Consider the following 23,154-nt stretch of genomic DNA (forward strand, 5'->3'; position numbering starts at 1 on the left):
GGTGGAAATGTCATCAACATAAATAAGGTGGAAAAGGAGAGACAAATAGCAACTGTAGTGAATGCAATAGAAATTTGTTTTAAATTCAGAGCTAAGAGACTCAAGTGGAACATGCTGATTTTAGGATACTTCTGGAAGTAGTTATATTTTGCCATACATTTTTTCTGTTGAAGTGCTAAGACTAAAGCCGATGTAATTAAAAACAATAAAACATATGAAAATGTATCAATACAGTAAAACATTCAAAGATAAGTAATGCAGCAAATCGATTTGCCAGTTGAACAATTATTAAAATATATGCTTTATTTTCTCTTTGCGGGGGAGGGGGGAAGGCAACTGAGGAAATTTTTTGGTAGTTTCTGGTAAGGAAACAGAAAGAGCATCCATTAATATCAACCATACTGTATTTGTTTTCATTTGTTTTCCCCTGTAGTCTCATGATTTTGTCAGCTAAACCTGGGATGTGATGGAGAAGAGTCAACTTTTGCTTGGCTCATTATAAATCAGTGACTTGTTATTTAAGCAAGGTAGATGAACAGACATAGTGTATGTTCTGCTGATAATTGCAAAAATTGTCACGAGCTGTGCACTAACGAATCAAGACCACAGAACTCGAGTGGATTTGCAATAAGTGTGCATCTGTTTGTTCATATCTTAATACATATGGGTTTATGAAAGGCAGATCCTGCTTGACTAACCTGATCTCCTCTCATGACAAGGCGACCCGCTTAGTGGATGAGGGAAAGGCTGTGGATGTTGTCTGCTTGGACTTTAGTAAGACCTTTGACACTGTCTCCCACAGCATTCTCCTGGAGAAACTGGCTGCTCATGGCTTGGGCAGTGTACTCTTTGCTTAGTAAAAAAACTGTCTGGATGGCCGGGCCCAAAGAGTGGTGGTGAATGGAATGAAATCCAGCTGGTGGCCGGTCACAAGTGGTGTTCCCCAGGGCTCAGTATTGGGGCCAGTTCTGTTTAATATCTTTATCAATGATCTAGACAAGGTGATCGAGTGCACCCTCAATAAATTTGCAGATGACACCAAGTGGGGCAGGAGTGTTGGTCTGGTGGAGGGTAGGAAGGCCTTACAGAAGGATCTAGGCAGGCTGGATTGATGGGCCAAGGCCACCTGTATGAGATTCAGTAAGACTAAGTGCTGGGTCCTGCACTTGGGTCACAACAACCCCATGCAACGCTACAGGCTGGGGGAGGAGTGGCTGGAGAGCTGCCTGGCAGAAAAGGGCCTGGGGGTGCTGGTCGACAGCTGGCTGAATATGAGCCAGCAGTGTGCCCAGGTGGCCAAGAAGGCCAACAGCATCCTGGCTTGTATCAGGAATAGTGTGGCCAGCAGGACTAGGGAGGTGATGGTGCCCCTGTACTCAGCACTGGTGAGGCCGCACCTCGAGTACTGTGTTCCCTTTTGGGCCCCTCACCACAAGAAGGACATTGAGGTGCTGGAGTGTGTCCAAAGAAGCGCAAGGAAGCTGGTGCAGGGTCTAGAGCACAAGTCTTGTGAGGAGCCGCTGAGGGAACTGGGGTTGTTTGGTCTGGAGAAGAGGAGGCTGAGGAGACACCTTATTGCTCTCTACAACTACCTGAAAGGAGGTTGTAGCGAGGTGGGGGTCGGTCTCTTCTCCCAGGTAACAAGTGATAGGACGAGAGGAAATGGCCTCAAGCTGCACCAGGGGAGGTTTAGGTTGGATATTAGGAAAAACTTCCTCACCGAAAGGGTGGTCAAGCATTGGACCAGGCTGCCCAGGGAAGTGGTTGAGTCTTCATCCTTGGAGGTATTTAAAAAAAGGGTAGACATGGTGCTTAGGGACATGGTTTAGTGGTGGACTTCGCGGTGCTAGGTTAATGGCTGGACTTAATGATCTTAAAAGTCTTTTCCAGCCTAAATGATTCTATATTAATACACATTTAGGTATAAATGTATCAGATTGTGAAGATAAGAAAGAAGCATGCTGTATCAGAGTGACAGACCAACCAAGTGTTGAAAAACTATTTAAATAAACTGTAGTATGACATTTGGATCTTAAATGATAATGTCAAATACATAATTGGAATGAGTTAGGGATTTGTGAGTACTAGTGAAAATTGATAGTAATAATTTTAAGAGTTGTTACACTAATGCAATCATATGGTAATGTTGCAGTACCTGGGTATTTCAGAGCTCCTACTTGAGAGAAGGCAGCTGTGCATTTCCTGCCCCCGCCTCGCCTCCCCAGAGTGGAGAATGTGAGGATTCATGGGATGGGCATAATAACCTTGTTGTATTCTAAACAGTGCTTAAAGTACTACAGCTATCATTGAGTTGGCTATGACCTTAGATTCCTAGACAGTGCAGGAATGCAGTAGTCGGCCTCCAGCCCTGGATGGCCAAGTGTGGTTTAGGAATGCCCATAATTCAGGATAAATTATGGAGAGTTAGAGAGTATTCAGAAAAGACCCGCAAGAATAGCTGAAGGTCAGAAAATGTACCTTATCATGAAAGACAACAGGACCATCATATGTATTTGTTTGCAATGGAAAAGGAAGCGGCTGTGCAGCTACTTGTTTGAATACTCCCCAAAGTAGCAAAGGTTTGTTAAGATTTCACAGAGGAATCCAAATTAGAAAGTCTAAGGGTACCTTTTTCCAACTTTGTAATATATGTTTCCTAGTGTGTTATGCAAAGCTTTTTCTTGTTATAAAGCAAGTGGTGATAGTAGAAATGATAATCAGTTTAGTCAGACATGAAGTAGTCTTCTGTAAATAGTGTCGTACCATCTTTTTCTTGTACTTGCTTTGAATGGGGCATGTTACCAGACGTATCAACAAGTTTTTATGCATGATATGACATGCGTACATTAATCATGAAATCTAAAATAAATATTGCCATATGATTGTTTGTCCAGCTGATAATTCAGCATATGTTTAGTTTAAGGTTTCTTTAAGACAGGTGTATATGCATGTAGTTCAAATGCCATATGGACAGCCAATCTTGATAACAACAAAATCAGAAGAAACATGTAATTGTACCTGCTTATGTAGGTTTTGCTGAGCAAGATATATAGGGGGTTTTTTGTTGGTTGGTTTTTTTGTTTTTTGTTTTTTTTTTTAGAGAAGTGAACATAAGTGTAAATGACCCCAAATGCTCCTGAAAATCCTTGCAAATAGAAAAAACTTAAAAACTAATGTCTGTGACCATAACGAAGTTTTTCTGGAAAGAACCCTGTAAAGTAGAAGTCAAGATCATAAAAATATTTATAAGGGCCTCATTCTTTATCACCACATGTGCTGATTCATTTATATTGTATTCAGCTGTTTACACCTGATTTACATTGATGAGGGTGATGTCTCAAGTCCAGATATGTTTGAGAAGTGTCCAAAGTGTGCTTTGAGGTTTACAATAATTTCATGACCACAAGGTCTACCATACAGGAAGATGGTCAGCCAAACTCCTTGAATGTGGTCAGCAAGCTCCTTGTGATGGTATGTTGCTGTGATTTATTTAATTATAATTAACGGTAGCATTTTTCATTGAGAGCTAGGCTTTTGCACTTGAGTGTGGTGGTGATTCTTATGTCTTTGGTACTGTTGATGTTTTCACAACAAAGTTGTCTAGTAAAAATAAGTTCAATAACATATACATGAACTTAGCAGCAAAGCTGACTGGACCATAGGCTTCTGTTGTTGTTTTAAGTCTTCCTTAAGAAAGGGTAAAAAATTCAAGAAAATAATTTAAATTTCTTTAGCAAGTCCAGAAATAACCAAATTCAAAAATAAGAATTAATTATTAAGTCTTGTTTGCAAAAGTGCACTTACCAATGTTTGTATGAATATGAAGGTGAGAAAAAGTGTTCTTTGTTTTTTAGCTGTTGTACGTCAGCTCTTGCCAAAGCTGTAGAGGCATTTTTAAATACACAATTTGGAAATGAGTGGTAAATTAGTTACTGACTATATACTGTAAGATGTGAGGACTGTTTCATAGAAGTTCAGTGTAAATGGAAAATATATGTTCATGTTCCCAGCTAGCAGCCTTATTCTTACAAGTACTTCTGTGTGGGAAGAGGCATCACAGGACGAGACAATATTAGTACATACATTTCACATTCCTGTCGAACAGTTAGGATACAGAGATTATTGATGTTATTCAAAATAACAAAAGGTGATCTTATTAAAGTTTGACATTGCTGTCTCATTCGTCTGCCTAAGTATCACAACATTGTAGGAAAGTATGAGTAACCATTCTGAACATGTAATGACACTATTCCTGAACTATATTTGCTCATTTTAAGTAAAAAAAAAAAAAAAAAAAAATTGCTTGTTACTCTTCTCCCTACCTCAGTCCACTTCAGGCTGAAAAACATCAGTTTGATTTTGTAGAGACTTTTACTTCTTACGTATCTTCACTGATAAGCATCCTGGGTCATATCAGAATGCATTTGCCTTCGTCCAGTGCTGACAAATGAAGCTGGATTTAATTAAATTGGGTGGGTTTTGTTTTTTGTTTTTTGTTTTTTTAACAGATTGAGCTGACCTTATAAAGACAAGAATGGCAAATATATTTGTCTGAAAGAATTAACAAGTGTGAAATTGAAATCCTAGGAGAAGGATAAAACATTATTTCATCAGGTGTTTACTACTGTTTTGTGTTTACCATTTTATTCTCTCACTGACTACTCTGTCAGAATAATGTATAGCACTCAACACTTAGAATTTCGTTTCTTCTTGTAAAAGCTGGATTTTACCACAGTTTAAATAAGATGATCTTACTCTTCCTTATTCCGTGACCTGAAAGTAAAGCAGGTCTAAGATCATGCTACTGTCAGTAGGCAGTCCCAAATATTACCTGCTCTGATTATGCAGTCTCATTTTTAAGCTTAAGTTAGAGATACAATTAGTGTTTTAATATTTACTATATGGTAAAAGCACATCAATATTCATAACAACTTTAAAGTTAATTGAGAACTTTTCAATCATTGGTGTATGGGGGGGGGACGGACCCACAAAGAATAATTTGTGTAATAACAATTCCATAAAAATTGGTAGGAAAAGACTCATAAGAATAACAGGTTTTGAATGTACAGTTTGTATGTAGTGTACATAAAACTGAAAAAAAGGAATCTTCAATTATATAGAAGAACTTATACAAATTTTATCACTATATGTCACTTTAAATATAAAGCTGAATCTTACAGCTGTATTATGTATTCTGAGTTGTCATAGAACAGAGGAAACAAACATCTGCCATAGGACAGGAACATAAGTGGACACAAATGCAAAGAAATTTTCTTGGGAAAGAAAAAAAGTAAACTTTCTGGGAGAGGAAAAATAAAAATCTCTTTGAGTCATAAGAAAAAACAAGAAGGTATTAGAGCTGCCAAGCAGTGCTAAAATCTTTGGAGGAAGATGAATAGAGGATACTACTGGATTTTTAGGGAGTAAGAAGATTTGATCAGATACATTATATGAATATGAATATATAAGAAAGTGTGAAAGGGGGGTTTTTTGTTGTTTTTTTGTGGTTGTGTTTGTTTGTCTTTCTCCTGAAGGGAGTTGCATCATCTCAGCATTTATGTTATGTCATTGCTGGGAGGGTGATATGTTTTCCAAAATGTTACAAATGCTATTCATGAGGATGTACCATCAACTTGAAGTAATTTTAGCATTGGTATATGAATATGAGTATGCCTTCCAGTAGATAAGAGATTAGTTTTCTATGTGAAATGGATCTTTTTAAAAAAGTAAATGAACAGATGAGTTTTGGGGAAAAAAATGAGAAAGTACAGAAAGAATGAAAAGTTTAAATGGTCAAGCTGTACATTATTTTACACTACATCAGTCACTTTGCAGAAATGATGTTTCTTTAGTTATCTTCTATACTTCTTATTCAGGAGGAAAAAAGGCATGTTCTGGTGAAATTGATCATTAACTGATATTTTCTACCTATAAGCCTACCTAAAGAGTTGAACGTAAGGTTTTGAAGAATCTAAATAAACTTTTTAAGTGCTCAAAGAAATAGTTTTAGGCTGACTGCTGGCTCTTAAATTCAAGTGATTGACACAGCAGACATGTATGATGGTAATATTAAAGGGAGAAAATGGAAGTCCTTCTTTCAGACATTGATTACTGTGATGCTTGTAAATGGACTTTTCTTCCTTCTTTTCTGTCTTCATTTGCAAGCAGACATTGTGACAGTTTCCATGTGAGGGAAGAAAGAGCTAGGAGCATGGGCAGCAAGAGTGAAACTTGCACTTATAAGGCAATGAGAAAGATAGGTTGTGTGCAAATCACACTGTAGGGTTCTGAATGTGATGAGTGGAATATCAATCTACTTCTATAATGGCAAAAGAACACTTTTGTGGCAGCCAGTGTTTTGAGCCAACACGAAAATTAGCTATTTTCTAGTGAAAACTATTCTGTAATTATACTCAACATAAAGTAGTAAATCTTGTAGGAGTGGCCATTCTAATGGTAATATTAATCAAAATTTTGTCACTATTTGTCTTCTTTGGGCTGTAGAAGTGATTATTAGTTATTTCATTGTTTCATTTTTTATTTTTTATGTTTCATTTATTTTTGTTCACTGTTTTTTTATGAATCATAGGCATTAAGATGCTTTCTGATGAGAACTATATCTGTAATTGGACTATCAGATGCAGGTAACAAAAAGCATTATATTATGCAAAACAGGTTCTGAATTAATAACTTTGACTTCTCTCTCAATAATAGATGAATAATCATGAAAAAATTAAACCAATACCCAACCCTGCAGTTTTGCAAATATGAAACATGCTGATCCATAGGACCCACGTTTAAATGACACTAACCAAATCTGATTATTGTGCTTCGCTTATTATTAGGGACTTTTTAGATTGCTGTTCAATAAACTGTAAGAATGTAAGACTTGACAAAATCTTCTGGTTGTTATATCTAGTTCTTGAAATTATTTTCATTGACTGAAGAGAACTGGTTTCTGTCTTTAAAAAAAGAAAGTATACTGCTTTATTAAATAATGTGTAAAAGAAAAAGGAAATTATCTGTATTGGAAAACAAGTAGAAGAATTTCTTTGCTTTCTTTTGGAACACAAAAAATGCCTTTAAGTTTTTTTTCCAGTAACAGATAGTGAATGTATTTGTATTCAAAGAGGTAAACTCTGCAAGGCTGACACAAAATTATGTAATGTTCTGTCTTTGCAAAATAGAAAATGGTGGGTTTGAGAGCTGTTAATTCTTTGAGCTTTATAAAAGAAAAAAGTTTTGAGAAAAGATAACTCTAAGAGAAATTATTAAAAAAATTGCATTATGACAAGGTCAACCACTTAGATTAGCATAGAAAGCACTTACGAAAGATTTGCATATCTTGGCAGGTGATCAAAAGGTGAAGTATAAGTTCATAAGTTAACATACACTATTAGAAATCTTCCTAAAATAATACATTATTGCTTTACCAAAGTGGGATATGTGTGTGTGTGAATCTCAATTTTATTTTTTAATGTTGCCTATACATTATATGAACTAAAATATGTATAAAATTATTTGAGGCTTCAGTTCTGGAATCAGTTAAAATTGTGAGCATCCCATGTAGTCACTGGAGCTATTCAAACCTGCTCAATTTTATTACTATCAGTTTCTGCAGTGCTTGTGAAAGATTTAACCATTGATTATTAGTGAGAGATATCATGGAATTTTTAAGATTTTACAGATTAATAGAATAATAAAGCCTTTTATTTTTTTAAAATAGCACTTATGTAACTGTGTAATTTAGGAGATCCTGAGTTTCTCACTGTTCAGGTGAGTAAAGATGCATATAGTCACAGAAAAGAAAGAAGTCGTGTTTAGGTCAATGTATTTATGAAGTGGAAGTAGTCTTCTAGACAATGTGAATTAGGAAAAATAGTAGGTGGGTTGATAAGCTTAAAAATTATGAAGTCAATCTTGCCAAGGTAATTTTGCACCATCTACAATACGTGAAAATAATATCTAGCAGAGGAAGCATCCTTATCATTTAAATGAGAATACATTTTAATATAATTTCCAAATAATTGAAATATTTTTTTCTGTAACTTCACTGTTCTTTCTCTAGCTGATTTTATTTTCTTTGCCTTTATATCCCTACAACTCCCCTTCAAAATGTTGCATTAGAGAGAAAAAAAAATCAGCCCTTGAGTGACATTTTGCTCTACTTACTGAATACACACAGAGCTTTGATTATAGTAAACTTGTTTCATGTACAAGGGTCTTTTTGTTTTGTTCAGTTTCTGAAAACAGTAATCCTTGAAAACTTCTAATAGTAGCTGTTTCTACTATCATAGGAACCATTAGTAACTCTTTCTTTTGGCTTCAGCTTTACTATATCATTTTATAATGTATTTTGGCAGAAATTATTATTTACTGTGGTAATTTATCTCTGTTAAACCCAACAGATTTTTATCATGACTGCTAAACTAGATGTCAACCCAGATCATTGTACTGGTTCTAGTTTTGTTCTGCACAGAACGAGAAATTTAGGATAAGCAAATAACTGTTAGAGAAATTGCCTTCTGCATTGTTGTGTAAGACATCTGAAAGAGAAAAAGCATTTGCATCAAACTGTGTGGATGTTGCAGAGTCTGGATTCAAAGCCTATGAATCTTTAGCAGTTTGTATTCCTGCAGTTTGATTTTACTTGTCAATGCCACGGGATTTTTTGGAATTATACTGCCGTAGCCCTTTTGGCTTCATCTTACCCCTAGGAACCTGCTGAAGAAATAACTTTCTTGATGAAAAGGGAGGAAACAAAAGTGAAGGCCCTTGTTTTTATATGTAATCTGTAGGAATTGTTGTTGAGTATGGATGGATGTGTGCATTGGGTCTTAGCAGGTTTCTGTGTGTCTGCTGTCCAACTCTTTCTTCCTTTATAGATTCATGGACCTTTCCTCAGACTCCATGAAACCTGGGGAAAAAGTGAGGGACAAGAGAGTGTAGGACATGCTGGCACAAATTAGCTGGTGGCGTTTTTCGTGTTGTGGGGAAGGCAGTTTGGTCCTTAGGAGAAACAGGGTTCTGACAATGATGCTGCAATTTACAAAGACACAAGCTTGATAAATTGTTGTACTCATTGAAAACAAAAAATGATGAAAGAATAGGGGTAATTTTACTGGTCTTCTGTATTTCAGTGAGCTCTTCTTTTTTTTTTTTTTTTTTTTTTTTTTTAACTGATATTATGGACTGGTTGATTTAGCGTGCAATGAAGCTAACAAAGAGAGTAATGTAATGTTTTTTTGCAAAGAAATCTTTTTCTTCCTCAAAAAACATATTCTTAATAAAGAAGGAGGAGAAGGCAAAACTGAAGCTTAAAACTGAGGCAGTAAAAACCCCCATATGTCTACATTTGTGTTTTGGTTCAGTTGGAAGAGTGGTACTGTGTGAAAATCTGATCATCTCACCTTGATTTGGTTTTAATAGTGGAGTGGTTCTCAGGGTTTATGCAATGGATTCATTTCCAGTAAAGAACAAACAAACAAACAAACAAAAAAACCAAGAGATGTGCTTCAGGGTCCTACCTAATGTGTGCCAGCAGGCCATGCTAGAGTGAGTTCAAAGTTAAAAAACTAAACAGAAAAACAACCCATCGCCCCCCTCTCCCCCAGAAGCATGGGCGTTAGGTTCGAAGCACCAGGTGTTTCACTCTGTATGGTAGTCCTGTGGTACTTGTTTGCTAATGCAGATACACTGGTTGTATTCATTGGAAGGGTTCTGTGTTATTCTGTGATCTGAGGTCTCATGTCTAATACTGCTGAATTAGCCCCAAAGGTCTTTATAATCTTTAGGAATCATTCTCTTGTTGCTATAGAAACGTAGCATCCTGAATTGTAGTTGTGCTATGTGAAGCCTAATGCAACAGGCTAAAACTGTCGCTCACTGGAAGTCAATAGGAGTTTTCTTATTGAATTCAACAGGACCAGGATTTTATCTACAATCTTTAAATGCTAACCTACACACAACTGAAATAATTTAAAAATATTACATCTTAACTTTGCTCGATGAGAATTCACTGACCATTGTACTTTAGAAGTTATAAATTGTGAAGTTTGTATTTGATGATGTCAGCTTTGCAGGATGTAGGGAATTAGCTTGTCCCCCAGCATGTATTGGTTTTTTACCTCCTTATATTGCATATATTTATTAGGTAGTGGTCATTGCGAAGTAATGATCGGTGGTAAGAGGATTTCTCTGTGTGGCCTCTAGATGGCACAGTGATTTGGACATCCTGTACATTCTTATGATGTCAAATGGATGCCTGCATAGAAAACAGCCTCTAAAGGAATGAGAACCTTTACTGTAAAAAAAAAAAAAAAAATAAAAAAAAAATCTGGTGTTTCCTATTGTTTTGTTGAAAGAAATTACAGATGTAACAAAAGTGCCAACATTAAAAGAACTGAAAAATATATGAATATACTAGAGATCAGCCAATACATAGTTTGACTGTCTTCTAGAGGTACTGTTTTTGGTTTTTTTTTATACAGGCTGAAATAACTGCTGAAGACCCAGATCAGAATTCCTGTGATAGGTGAATTACTCTGCCATGTGCAAATGCCTGCTTTATCCAAGTTTTTCTTCCACTGTATTCTTTACTTCTGAACCTATAGTTACAATCTTCCTTCTCTTGACCACTTTGTTCAAGCAATTTTCACAGTGAGTAGCAGAGTATCCTCCCTAAGCAGGATATATGCTACCTAAAAGTACAAAATTATTTATCGTCAAATAGACACAATATATAGCTAGGACTAATTTGCTGTCAGACTAAATGTGAAGATGCTCTCCACCTCTTGCAAGATACTCAATGAGTCCTTGCTGGCCAGACAGTTCAATCAATTATAACAAGGGTTGATTTCCATTGCTCCTTGAAATGGTCTGATCCTCAGTGTTGTTTAAACTGAGGATCAGTTTAAACTACTGACTCTGTTTTTTCCTTTTATGATTTTATAACTTTTCATACTTGTGGTTTGTTTTCCCCCCACCCCTGACTGACCTTGCCTGAACAATCTTAGTTCTGTCTGCGGTTTTACCTTTCTTATATTGCATGGTTCCGCTCTACATAATTTCTCATAGCTCTTTCTCACAATTTAGTAATTGCCTCAGAAGTTTGAGCCAAAGTTATTCAGCCATGCCATATCAAAACCTCAGTCCTTAGGAGGAAAGCTAGGCAGTTAGCTGTGAGTTAACTCTGTGAAATATGTGCCATTCTTCCTTATTCTGATGGTCCAAACTGCAGATATTGATGGAGCGATGGAGTGTGCTTTGGTGCTCCATTGACCTGCAAGTCCACATTTCCTTCTTAGAGACAGTGAGAAGATAGTTTATGCTCAACTGTCACCCTTAGTGGGTGAATCTAAAGTTTTGACAGCTTCTGTGGCTCAGGACTTCTAAGTGGGATTTGTGGAGTAGGCAGGAATAAAAGGCAATAAGTTATCAAAAAGTTCACAAAAGTCATATAGAAAATTACTTAACTTTGTGGCTTTCTTATTAAAACAAACAAACCCCCCTGGACTCTGCTGTCCTCTGACCTGATTACCCACTAAGTAGTTCAGTATGTATTCTGAAGCAATAAAAGTAAGGATGAAGGATGTCTCCAGTATCACTAGGTGAGAATATGGTTTTGATCTTATGCAGATTTCAAGGAATTCAACATTTCTGGTCTTGAAATATAACATCTATAATACTGATATTCTATGGGAAGATGCAGTCTTGTTACTTATCTTTAACAATATTTTATACCAGTTTGTACAAACAAACAAAAAAATGTTTGTCATGTTCAAAGTGTGAAGTGGTCAAAATGGTAAATACTCCTTTAGTAGTCTCATAATTTAGGTATTGTTTGTGCTCGTGTGCTTCACTTGTTTTTAGTGATATAATGTTATGTATCTGCTAGTTTAAACAGAGAATGTAGTAGAGTTATTACAGATATTCTTATTAAGGGTCAACTTATGTCTCTACCTTTAGAAAAGTTTGAGTGCAGAGACAGAATTTTCTGTGACAGAAAGTAGTCTGTGAATGCATGAATGCCTTCCACATCTCTAGTATTTGCCAAGCAAAATCTACTCCAGATATGCGTATGTGACCATTTCTAGTTAAATATACAGGAAATGCATGGAACTATGTCAAATCATTTCATAGGAATGCAGTAGGCATATCCATAAATAATGCTGAACTTTAGTGGAAATTTATTATATTTCTGACTTTACAATGTGTAAAAATGCCTGTGTTAGATAATGTGTTAGATAATAATGGAAAAATCATGCTCTCTCGAACTGGGACTCCAGAGAGTGCTGTCTCTGTAGTCTGGGGTCTATGCTGGAAGGAGGAGTGAAGAATGTGCTCATTTTTGCCATCTAGATTTTACTAATTTTCCTGGGGTGTTTAGGAATCTGATCTTAAAGATCTTTTCCAACCTAAACAATTCTATGATTCTATGAATGGTGTCAGCTGGGCAGGAAGGGAATTTGTATTTATGGAGGGGAGAGAGAAGGATTCTGATGCAGTTACGTGCTACCTCTTCTAGGGCAACAAGTCTATATTCTGTCATTGTCTCTAGACAATATTTGAACATCCTTTTTCTGTCTTTGATCTTTAACTAAAACAAAAGTGTTTAGTCAGAACTTTTTAAGGAATAGCTACAGCTGGGAGGGGGGACTCTGAGGTGTTGAGCTCAAAGGAGCTACTGTCTCTTACAATTTAGAGAGAATATTTGGAACCTTTTCTATAGAAGTCAACTTTTCCTTCAGATTTCAATAGGGTTCTCTTACTGTGAACTAGCTTTTTTAACACCACATATACATAATTGACTACCATCTGGAAGTTAGGGGCCTTGGTAAAAACATCTCTGACTTTTTTTTTTTTAAGTCTAAGTCTCTAAGCCAGGTTTTCTTTCCTTTTATTTGCCCATTATCTGCTGATTGCCTACCCTAAGTCTCCCCCTCCTTCATTTAGGTAGTTTGGATTTTCTTTATAATTTTTTGTAGCTGTATGTCTCCTAAAGATGTGACCAACCATGTAGCAGTTCTGATCAGAAGACTGTGATAACACGTAATGATTTTTACTCAAGCTTTTTTTAATGTTGTTCCTTCTTTGTAAGTTATATTTTAGAGTGTTTGAAAAATAGGTGCTAATCAACGCCTAACTATGTAAATTACAAGTGTAGCAATTTGAGAGGTCCTAAGAAAAACCTTCAGTCTACTTTGTGCTGATAACCTTTTTTTCAAAACAAAGCATACAGTACTGATATCTCTAATAGGCACTCTTTATATTTTACAATCTCAAATCTTCGCTACCTCCCTCCCCTGGTGATTTACATAGTAATTTCTAATAATTTACTCCTTGAAATGCCTATATCATTTGCCAGCCTAATGGAAAAGAAGGTTCACATTAGCGCTGCATTCAGCTGTTCATATATTAGGCTCCCTTTTACCTCTCAAGCAACTCCAGGTAAGTTAAATAATGAGAAAAGTCATTTCTGTGTTGCTGTGCATTCTTTGCTTTTCTGTCTCATTAAAATGCTGTACTAGCTAACTTCACTCAATCAAAAATGAAGCAAATACTATTCCAGGAAATTTCAGCAGCGTTACTTAAAACTTTTTTTTTTAAAGTACGTAAGGCTGTTTTGTTTAGAGTTTAGTTTATTATATAGACATTTAGAATAAAATACTGATTTCTTTGCTTGGCAAAAGTAGGCAGAATGGTACTGAAAATAATAGATCTGTATGACAACAAGACAAGAAACTACCTTAAAGTATAAACGTATCTTTTTAATAATACATGCAGGTGGAAGTAGGTAGTAAGAATTTGTATCTTTAAGATATCTACTTGTTTTCCTTCTATGGTGCAAATGAGTAAACAGCATTTTTTTTTTTTACATGCACAGAATGCATGCATAATAGCTGAATTTATATAATCTCACATACACCTGCTAAACATTATGATGACCCATCAGTAAATACAAACATCTTGCCAACGCTGTTAATTTAAAGTTGCTAAAATGAATTGTATTTTTATTCCCATATTAACTTTATTAACCTTTGCTTTATTTGTCTCAGATTTGTTCATTTATTATTAGTTTCTTAAGACAGATTTTTCTTGTATTTGTTAGGAATAGTGCAAAATAATGAAACAAGTCAAAATAATATAGACATACACACACAGAGACTGGCAATAACGTCTTGGTTTCTTTTGACATTTGAAACATCTCAACAATATATTGAAAGCTATAGTTTTCTTCCAGGATGCTTCCACAGGAAAAGGGAACTTTGAAGTAAATCCAGTCAACTCTAATGAAAGCAAATTAGATTTTGTGATACAAGTGGTTTTTTCTGATTATGTTAATCTGACGCAGCCTGATTGTGTTCCCCAAAGGCCATGGCAAAACATAATCAGGCAGTCTCTAAATTGGAATAATTCTAAAATCTCTGAAAAATGTAAATGTAGCTATCAAAGAAGCGTTACAGGAGTTCTTAGAAAGATTAGATTTTTAGTAACTCAGATTTGTTTCTGTCAGTCTGTATTTGAAGACTTGTATTTGAAGATTCTCAAATCTACCTATAAAATAATCATATTTTTAAGTGAATTGGGCACTCATGTTTTATAGATATCATTAAATAAGTCATGTTGGCAAAGGGTTGCTTGCAGCTAAATTTTCAATGGGTTACATTAAGCATTCTCAAAGTATTTGCAGGCACGATCACTGTGTATACAGGAAGGTAAGTTTATGTATGCAAACAGGTACATAGGCTGGAGTAATTGGGCAGATTGCCTAATTATCTTTCTAGGCATGCAGTTGCAGACGCAGTCTAAAAGCATATGCACAATTTGGTGTATGCAAATTAATGCAATCACAAGTGTTGCTGGTAAATTAAACCCATATATTTAATTTTACCCTTTAGATGTCAACAATGTCAGATAAGGTGGAGCTTGTCTATTCAGTAATAGTTATTTTACTACTAGACAGATCCCAAAGCCCTTTTCAGGACATCTAGAAGTATAAAATTTGTCAGTGGAAGTGGTTGACTTTTACGTGGCATCATATATTTATTGTGGCAAAATACTAACAAACGCAAGAGCATTTATATTGACTGCAGTGGAATCACAAAATTAAATGGCAGAATTATAGTAACTGCAGGTTGCAGCGATCTGGGTTTTCTTCTTGCATATTGAATTGAAAAATAATAAATACAAGGAAGAGAAAAAGAAGAGTGATTTCTTATAGTGAAGTAGCTGATTTCCTTGTTTACTATTTCTTTTCCTCTCTTAACATTTTAAAATGTAAAAATATATTGCTTTATCTGCATATCTCAAGTAAATGATAACAAATTATTTATATTGTAGTACAGCAGTCTTTCTGTATCTTATTTCATGACATTGTGGACATACACCAATGATCTTAATTCAAGATGATTTAAGTCATCACAGTAGTTTCTCAGTTATTTCCATGTCAATAGTTTGTATGTACGCTCGTTGCCTAGCTGTAAAAAAAAAAAAATAAACACAACACCTGGTAACAAGACATAGTCAACAGGAACAAATCTAATGCAATTAAATAATGGTGAAAAGAAATGTTTGAGTACATAAGTAAAAAGCATTATTAATATATTTCATAAAATGCATGTGTGTACCATAACTAGTATTAAAAATGTTTTTCATTAACTTTTCATATTTGCCTGTCATCTCAGTGACTGACAATCAAAAAATAGCTGTTCAGCAGCTAGGATAATATAGAATCTAGTTTCTGCATTGTTGTACTAAAGCTTCTAAACAGATGTCCATCCAAAGCATTTCCATGACTGGGTATGTCTGGATTGATACCTTCAAAGTATCATTACTTATGAATTATTTATCATTATACCTTCCATTCTGAGTTTGGAAAATACAGATATTTCTGTTTTGTAGAAAATTATTATTAGTTATATAGAAACCAAGATTCTGAGAAGAGTGATTTGCTGAAGGTCTCAGGTGAGTTTTGTGTATAACAGGAAACTTGTCTCTCTTCACCTTAAATTGAGTACCCTGGGACAGGCTGCATTTTAAAAGCCTAACAAAGCAGAGGTTAGTTAAGAGAAGGTAATCTTTCTGACTACATAAAATATTTTCCATTTTCTTCATACCTCTCCACTGGTTGTCGCAGACCTACAATTTCTGTGTTCTGAGCTTGTTGTAGTGTCCACCCCCTGTTGTGGTCCTTCCTGAGATGCATCATTTTCTTTTCCTTCCTTTAGATGATTTTACTTATCTGTTTTCCTCCTTTTAAAAGGGCTTTTTTCTCCACCCCCCATCTTTTCTTGTCTTTAAACTTCATTGAGGACATGTCGAAGGGTGCAGATATGCTAAAGCCCTGTAACCGCCACTAGTCCTTTCTTTTATATGTTTTAAGCATCTACACCCAACAGCCCCTGTGTGTCTCACAAATCCTGCTTCCAATTTCTGTTTTTTCCTGATATCAATGGAGTTCTCCCTGTTGATGTCTGGAACTGTTGCGATTGAATTATGCAGTGTTTTAAATTTACTGTATCTCGGATAAACTGAAATTGCATCAGGTTGATAGTTGGGACTCTGGTCCTGTCAGTAACCTCAGGCTACTGGGGCACTTCTGGAAAATTCTGAGCTATAAAAGTAACAAGTAGTAAGAGAAAGATGCAGCCATCTAAATAATCTAATTATACTGGAGCTCGTGTGGATGATTGGAAAACTCTTGAGTGAGAGCAGCAGCAATAGCCAGATTATTACTATATGTTATACATAAACAAAGATAGAGTTCAACTTTGCTTTTCTTTACTATAATAGAAGAGAAATGGTTTGTACTTAGTCTTCAAATGATGCACCTCAGCATAAAGGATTGTTATTTATTATTAATTAGTGGCATGTTTGAATTGTTTCCTTTTTCTGTGCTTCCTGATGGACATAAAAACTTCCTGTATGGATATTTTACTACTCATTATGCTACATGCATTTTAAGCTATTACTGGCTTTTTCAGCAGTAGCTGATAATTTCTTTGTACAACATGTCAGATCCCTGTTTGCACTGTAAAAAAATCTGTGCAGTTCAAAATTTAGCCACAAAACGTAATCTGAATGTAAACTTCTATAACTTACATGATTTTTTTTCTTCTCCTTAAAGACTACATTTACAGCCAAAATTATGAATAGCATAAAAACATTAGCATAGCTGAGAAATGGGGTTTTGGTTTTGATCATCACCAGTTTACTGTTAGGTGTGTGCTTTTAGCCTTGTACTCTGCACATCATAAAACCAGAGGATGAGGAGTTTATTTTCTCTAATTTAATTTCTTTTTATTGGTCCAGACGAGTTCTTCTCAAACAATGATTCATGACGAACTAGCAGAATAATTCTTGATTATCTGTAGGTGAACCAAGCTGAAAGAGTTTTGCTCTTGATTTTTTTTTATAAGTTTGAACATTTACTACTTGAGTGTGTCCTGATAAGTCATTGCTGTATTCTAAGCATAATAATTTTTAGATTCCTCTTTAAGATTCCAAGCAGAAAACACAATATAAAAATCATGCGTTATTGTTCTATTTTATTATTTACATGGAAGCCATTAATGGATAAAGCATATTGTAGGTCAGTCTATAAATCAGGCAACTCTCATAAACCAGATGTTTCAGGATATAATGGCTGCTAAATGCTTTCATAGTTGCAAAAAGCAATGGGAAAAATTAATGAAATAAAAATTAATTCAAAGCTACAAAGAGACAACATGTTTGAGGATGGCCATATACTACAAATTACTGAAGTCTAGGAAAGTATTCTAAGGAAGCATCAGTAACTTATTTTAGACTTTTAGTCTGGCCCAGTGTAGCTTTTTTCTGTGTTAAAATGATCCATCTAGCTATATCTATCTGTTTGTATAAGCATACACATATATGCTTATGCAGATCAATTCTGTGATCCAGTGGGTTACCTTTTTTTTTTCTTTGAATTTTACATTGAGTGCTTGAGTCTGAATTTTATGAAACGTAAGCTGTGAAAGGTAGTGGTCAAAGTCGGGCAAACAGTACTCTGAAGGACCACCTACCTGTTTCTATAGAAGTATTTATGATATCATTTTATAATACTTAAATGTTACCTCCTTAAACACCAGTATTAACACAACAGCTCCATTCATACTGTTTAATAACAACAAAAAAAGTAAATACCACACAAGTCAGACATCTTTCACTGATCAGTAAGTGTAACAGTCACCAAAGCATCATCTTAATCATCTTTTTCTACTAAGATGTCTTAGTGAAATAATACACAGGTATCAAGTATCACTACATGAGTGAGTAATGTATGAAGGTGAGCGAGTGCATACCAAAGACTGTGGCAGCTCTTAGAAGAAAACTTTATGGCTGAAATTATGTATGACTTACTATTTGTAAAGGCTCATTAAAATACCCTGAATATGTTCTATTTTTACTACTGCTTATCAGAATTACATACTTTTTGTTTACTTACAGTATGAAAGAGGCTGGTTTAGGCCATAAACAGTGGAGGGGTGGTCCCATTTCATCAAACTGCAAGCAGTGTCCAGTAGTTTATACCAATCCTGTTTGTGGATCAGATGGTCACACATATTCTTCTCAGGTAAGAATTAAATAAAGAACTAAATTATTCTTTCATTGTTCCCGTCAATTCCAGCTCTTGGAAAATAAAATACTGTATTGTAACACAAATCAACATTTATTTGTTTTGACTAAAATATATATTACAGACTGCAACCTACATCAGTTCTAGCATATCATAAGACAAAAAAGCAAAACAGTAGCAAATCTGAAGCAGCATGAATCAGTAGTATCCAAAGAAGCACAGTGTAAGAGTGCTCCACAATATAATGGAGTTTCAGGTTAAGTCTATCTGCGACAGACACCAAGACAGTGTTTTGAATAAGGAAAAAACTGTTGCGTATCCCCAGTTTAGGGTAGGATAAACATGTTAAGTCAGATTTTCCAGTTGACCACTGAGGGGATGCTTCACATTGCAAGCACCTAGGCATAGAGGTAACATACCCAGATAAAAATGTAATAATGTAAATAACTGTTCCATATCTCTCCTTGCAACAGAATTTTATGTATTTTAAGACCATAATCAAGTCTTCCTTCTGTATTCCTGAACCCTCCTGTCTTTTCTGTTGTACCTATTTGGAGATAGAATAGTAATTAAAAAGCATTACTGTCAGTTTACCCAGTCTTTCTTGGAGAAAAGATTTTGTGCTGGTCATGCTGAAGTCCAGAAACCATGGGACTGCATTAGTACAGTGCTCAGGTGAAACTTGGGAGATGGAGGAACTTCATAATGCTGGAAAAAAAATCAATTTGTTTAGCATCCTCTCTTAAAACTTTCAGTAGAAGAATGTTCGGCCAATGTTAACAACTGAGTCCTCTCTGGGAGAAACAAACGCGTCAGAAATGGCATGCAATTCAGTAGTGCAAGAGGAGCTACTGTATTCTGTCATTCTGACACCATGTCCTTCCACTAATAGTAGGTATTATCCAGTGCTTCAAGACTAATATAGTAATACAAATAATGCTGATTGTTCTGGATTAAACTGACGGAGATGGAGAAGCTCTATGTTCATTACTTACAAATTAAAAATTTCCATATAGCATTTTAAGCAAAATATTTTTAAGATTTTTCCCAGTATTTACAGATTCCAGAGTTAGTATTTGCTGTATTTGCATTTTCTTTTGTTTTTCTGCTGGAATCCCAAACTACGTCTCAATTTTACAAAAAAGGATTAGAGTTTCCAGGAGTGACTGGCTATTGGATTGAACACTAAGTATACTCTGCAAGGATATTTTCTTTATGATAAAATAAAAGCATCAGAATATAACTAGTGCTTCCTCAACCTTAATTCTTATGCAGTCCTAAATCTTATGTTAGAAAATGTTTTGCCTACAAACTGAATATTTAGTTATAGGGAACTGGTCAAGAACCTTATTTTTCCTTTAAAAAAATAAAAAATAAAAAAAACTTACCACTTTTTACATCAGGATATCTGAGGCCCTACACATGAATTTCAGACTCTGGCTTAGCAGAAAAATAATTACTTTCCAGTGACGATATGACTTAAAGTTTTAGTTTGGGTATTTGAAAATATTCTTATTTTCTTTCACAGTAATCTCCTCTCTATGTTTTATCAAGAGCTTGAAATGGGCTTGCATCTTACTAGACATTAGATGATACTGTCATTTATCATTTCTTTTGCTGTGCCATGTGAAGTTTCAGTCAGCCTTTAAGCCTCAAGCCTAGCCTGCACATAGATATAAAAAAGACGGTAGTCTCTGCGGTTTTGCAGTTTAAGTCGACAAGGTAGATAACTGAATGAGCAATTTATTTTTTTTTTTTTTTAAACTGTATTCTTTATCCATTACAATATCTCCCTACATTCTTCCTAATGAAAATATATAATATATATAAACATCACAGCCAGTTTTAACCTCATTGCTTATTTCCTATATTGTCATACAGAAATGCTGTATTCTGAATAGTCCTATAGGCAGAAGTGACCATTGTGGCCTTTCATGCTTTCGTCTGAAATAGATGTACAGAATTCTATAAATAATGATGAGATATTTTTACATCAGTTCATGTGTTAAAGGTGAGGGTGTGCTTCTCAAACAGAATGTTGAGAAATGAGTGGATTAAATAGATATACTTTTCTTCCATTCCAGTGCATTATCACAGCTGCAGTCAGTGCAGTGGTACATTATCCAGCCTCTGTCCTTTACGTGCATATAATGCAGAAGTAATGTAGCATCAGAGAGCTTTTGCAGGGTTTTCGTTTTGTCTTTCACTACCTTGGAATGGTAGATTTCAAATCTGAGTTTATGGCAGCAAAATGCTAAAAAAAGTTAATGACCACAGAAGATCTGTATTAGTCTATAAATATTTATTTGTGTTTCTTTTTGATAATGTTATGATTTCATATTCCATGGTTCAGTTCCATCGAAATATAGGTCCTCGCAAGATTATTTCAGGAGCAGTAATTTTAAAAATTGACATAAAGACAAATATTTGTGTTCCTTCACTCCAGGCAAAGTTTAGTTTCATTGTGTCGTCAAGCTGCAGTAGGAGTTTATATAGCAGTTTTCTTGCATTTAGAATGCATTTGTCAATGGCTGTGGCAAATTGTATAATACATTTTCTGAAAACAAGTCAGTAAATAGTAATAGTGTTGTAGAACACATCTAGGCAGCTGGCAGTTATTGCATGGATGCTACTATGGGAATATGCCCTCCCTTTTCAGGCCAAGCCCATGCAAATTTTTGTATTAAATTATGCAACTATAGGTATTTCATACATGTGTTTTGCTTTGGGGAAAAAAATTATATAATGGGTAGACAATGTAGAAAGAAAGATTAACTTCTAAATTGAGCTTATCCAGAGTCAGGTAAGGATGTTTTGTTTCCCATTCATTTTAGCAGGCCAGGTTAGGTTTACTGTGTTCTCAGCCCACAATTAGTGACATGCACTCAGTGTAAAAGAAAAGTAGCAGGTGTAAGATATTCATTATTAGCATTACAAGAATGTTGAAATAAAAATATTACTTGCTAAAACATTGAGTAATAAAAGTGAACATTAATTATTGTGTGAGAAGAAATGCAGTATAAAGAGATCCTGCCGTTTCCTTACCAGGGTGGTGTGGCAAACAATTTTTAGTTAATAGCCTTTAAATAATACTGCATGTGTTTTACACTTCATTAGTCTAGTTTTGCCTTATGCATTCCTCTAAACTTTGGCACTTGAAAGTGCATTATTGATTTTAACCCTAGGAATTCTCAAGCAGTACTGTAGCACAGGGCTTTGGTACCCCTATATATTTGGCACCGCATCCGTTCTTCAGGGAAAATGCAGTCACTGCTGCCATGGCAGCTTTTGCAGCCTGTTTCTGGCTTCATCTTTCCTGAGATTAATAGGGAAATAAAAAGGACATAGAGTGCAGCTCAGATGGGGTGTTTTGTGGCGGCAACCCACCTCCTGCCGTTATTTTACCCGAGGATGCAACTCAGTGCTCTCCAGCATGCATATAGTAAAGCCGGTGTGACTGTGGATGAGATGATGATGCTCAGGCTTGAATGCTTCTGTTGGAACAGTTCTCCCATATTGTACTATATTATAACTGGGCCTTCTGAAAAATGGCCACTAGGTTAAAAAATATGGTCACACATCAGATGAGTTGTCTTTTGAGTGGATTTTGCATATTTTAATTACAGCTCTGGTGTTTGGTATAATAGGCTGAAATTTTCTCTTAGGTTGAACATGGTTGACAAGTAGTCCTGCTATAACAAAACATAACCTTAAATAAGATCAATGAACCTGTTTTGAGTATTTTGAAAGAAAAAAAACCCCACAGAAATAAATTAATCTTTAGAATACGCCCATTTCTCCATGATTTTATTCCAGTATCATCTGGCAGTCAGTCCTAGATCAGTTTTATTGTTAGCAACAATTTGCTCAAGTTGGTTTCATATTGACAGTAATTTTTTTATGCAATATTTTTTCTCCTACCTGTGAAGACTTCGTGTGATTGATGACATCCCTGTGGGTATAAATAGCAATAAAAATCATGTTTTGCAAAAATAATAGGTCTAAACTAGCTTCTCAGACTTAGATGGAAAAGTTATAGAAAATCAAACAGTCAAAAAAAAAGGATATGAATTCTTGGTATACTTTACGGATAGATAGGTATGTGGATTTAGATTTTTTTAATATTCAAATACTTTCTTCAGTCTCCCAAATTATGATTCCTTTCTCATTAGAAGGGTGAAAGAGAGCCAGTGGATAAAATCACACTGTGTGTGGAGGGGGGAGCTTGGTACTGGTTGCTTACTTTATCCAAATTTTGTTTATAATTTTACATTAACCTAAACGCCTAGATTTTTATTATCAAGGCATCTCATATTTAACATTTTTCTTTTAAAATCATTGCTGCTTTTATTCATTTCAGTTGTTTAAGACTTTTACTTAAAAATCTGTATCTCTTAGCAGTGTGTTTGGTATAAGACAGCTTGTTTGGAGGAAGCATAGAAAATAAGTATCAACATTTTTAATCTTTGATGTTATTTTAAACATTGTCCTATTATAAAAGTTAAATGGATTTAAAATTATTTCTTTATTAGCTTATTGTGAGTTTTCAGGAC

At 35.2% G+C, this 23,154-nt stretch overlaps 1 protein-coding gene across 1 annotated transcript in view; it reads left to right on the forward strand.

Annotated features, from left to right (window-relative positions):
- The window catches only part of SPOCK3 (SPARC (osteonectin), cwcv and kazal like domains proteoglycan 3), a 220,730-nt gene that overhangs the window by 117,373 nt on the left and 80,203 nt on the right, over positions 1-23,154 (forward strand). Inside the window, exon 5 of the mRNA XM_087736142.1 lies at positions 18,472-18,598. Coding sequence (XP_087592268.1) covers positions 18,472-18,598 — 127 coding nt within the window. The remainder of the gene's footprint in view (positions 1-18,471; positions 18,599-23,154) is intronic.

The sequence above is a fragment of the Nipponia nippon genome, unplaced genomic scaffold (assembly GCF_047370975.1).
Source record: "Nipponia nippon isolate SJK-2023a ecotype South Korea unplaced genomic scaffold, ASM4737097v1 scaffold_6, whole genome shotgun sequence".
NCBI classification, from domain to species: Eukaryota; Metazoa; Chordata; class Aves; order Pelecaniformes; family Threskiornithidae; genus Nipponia; species Nipponia nippon.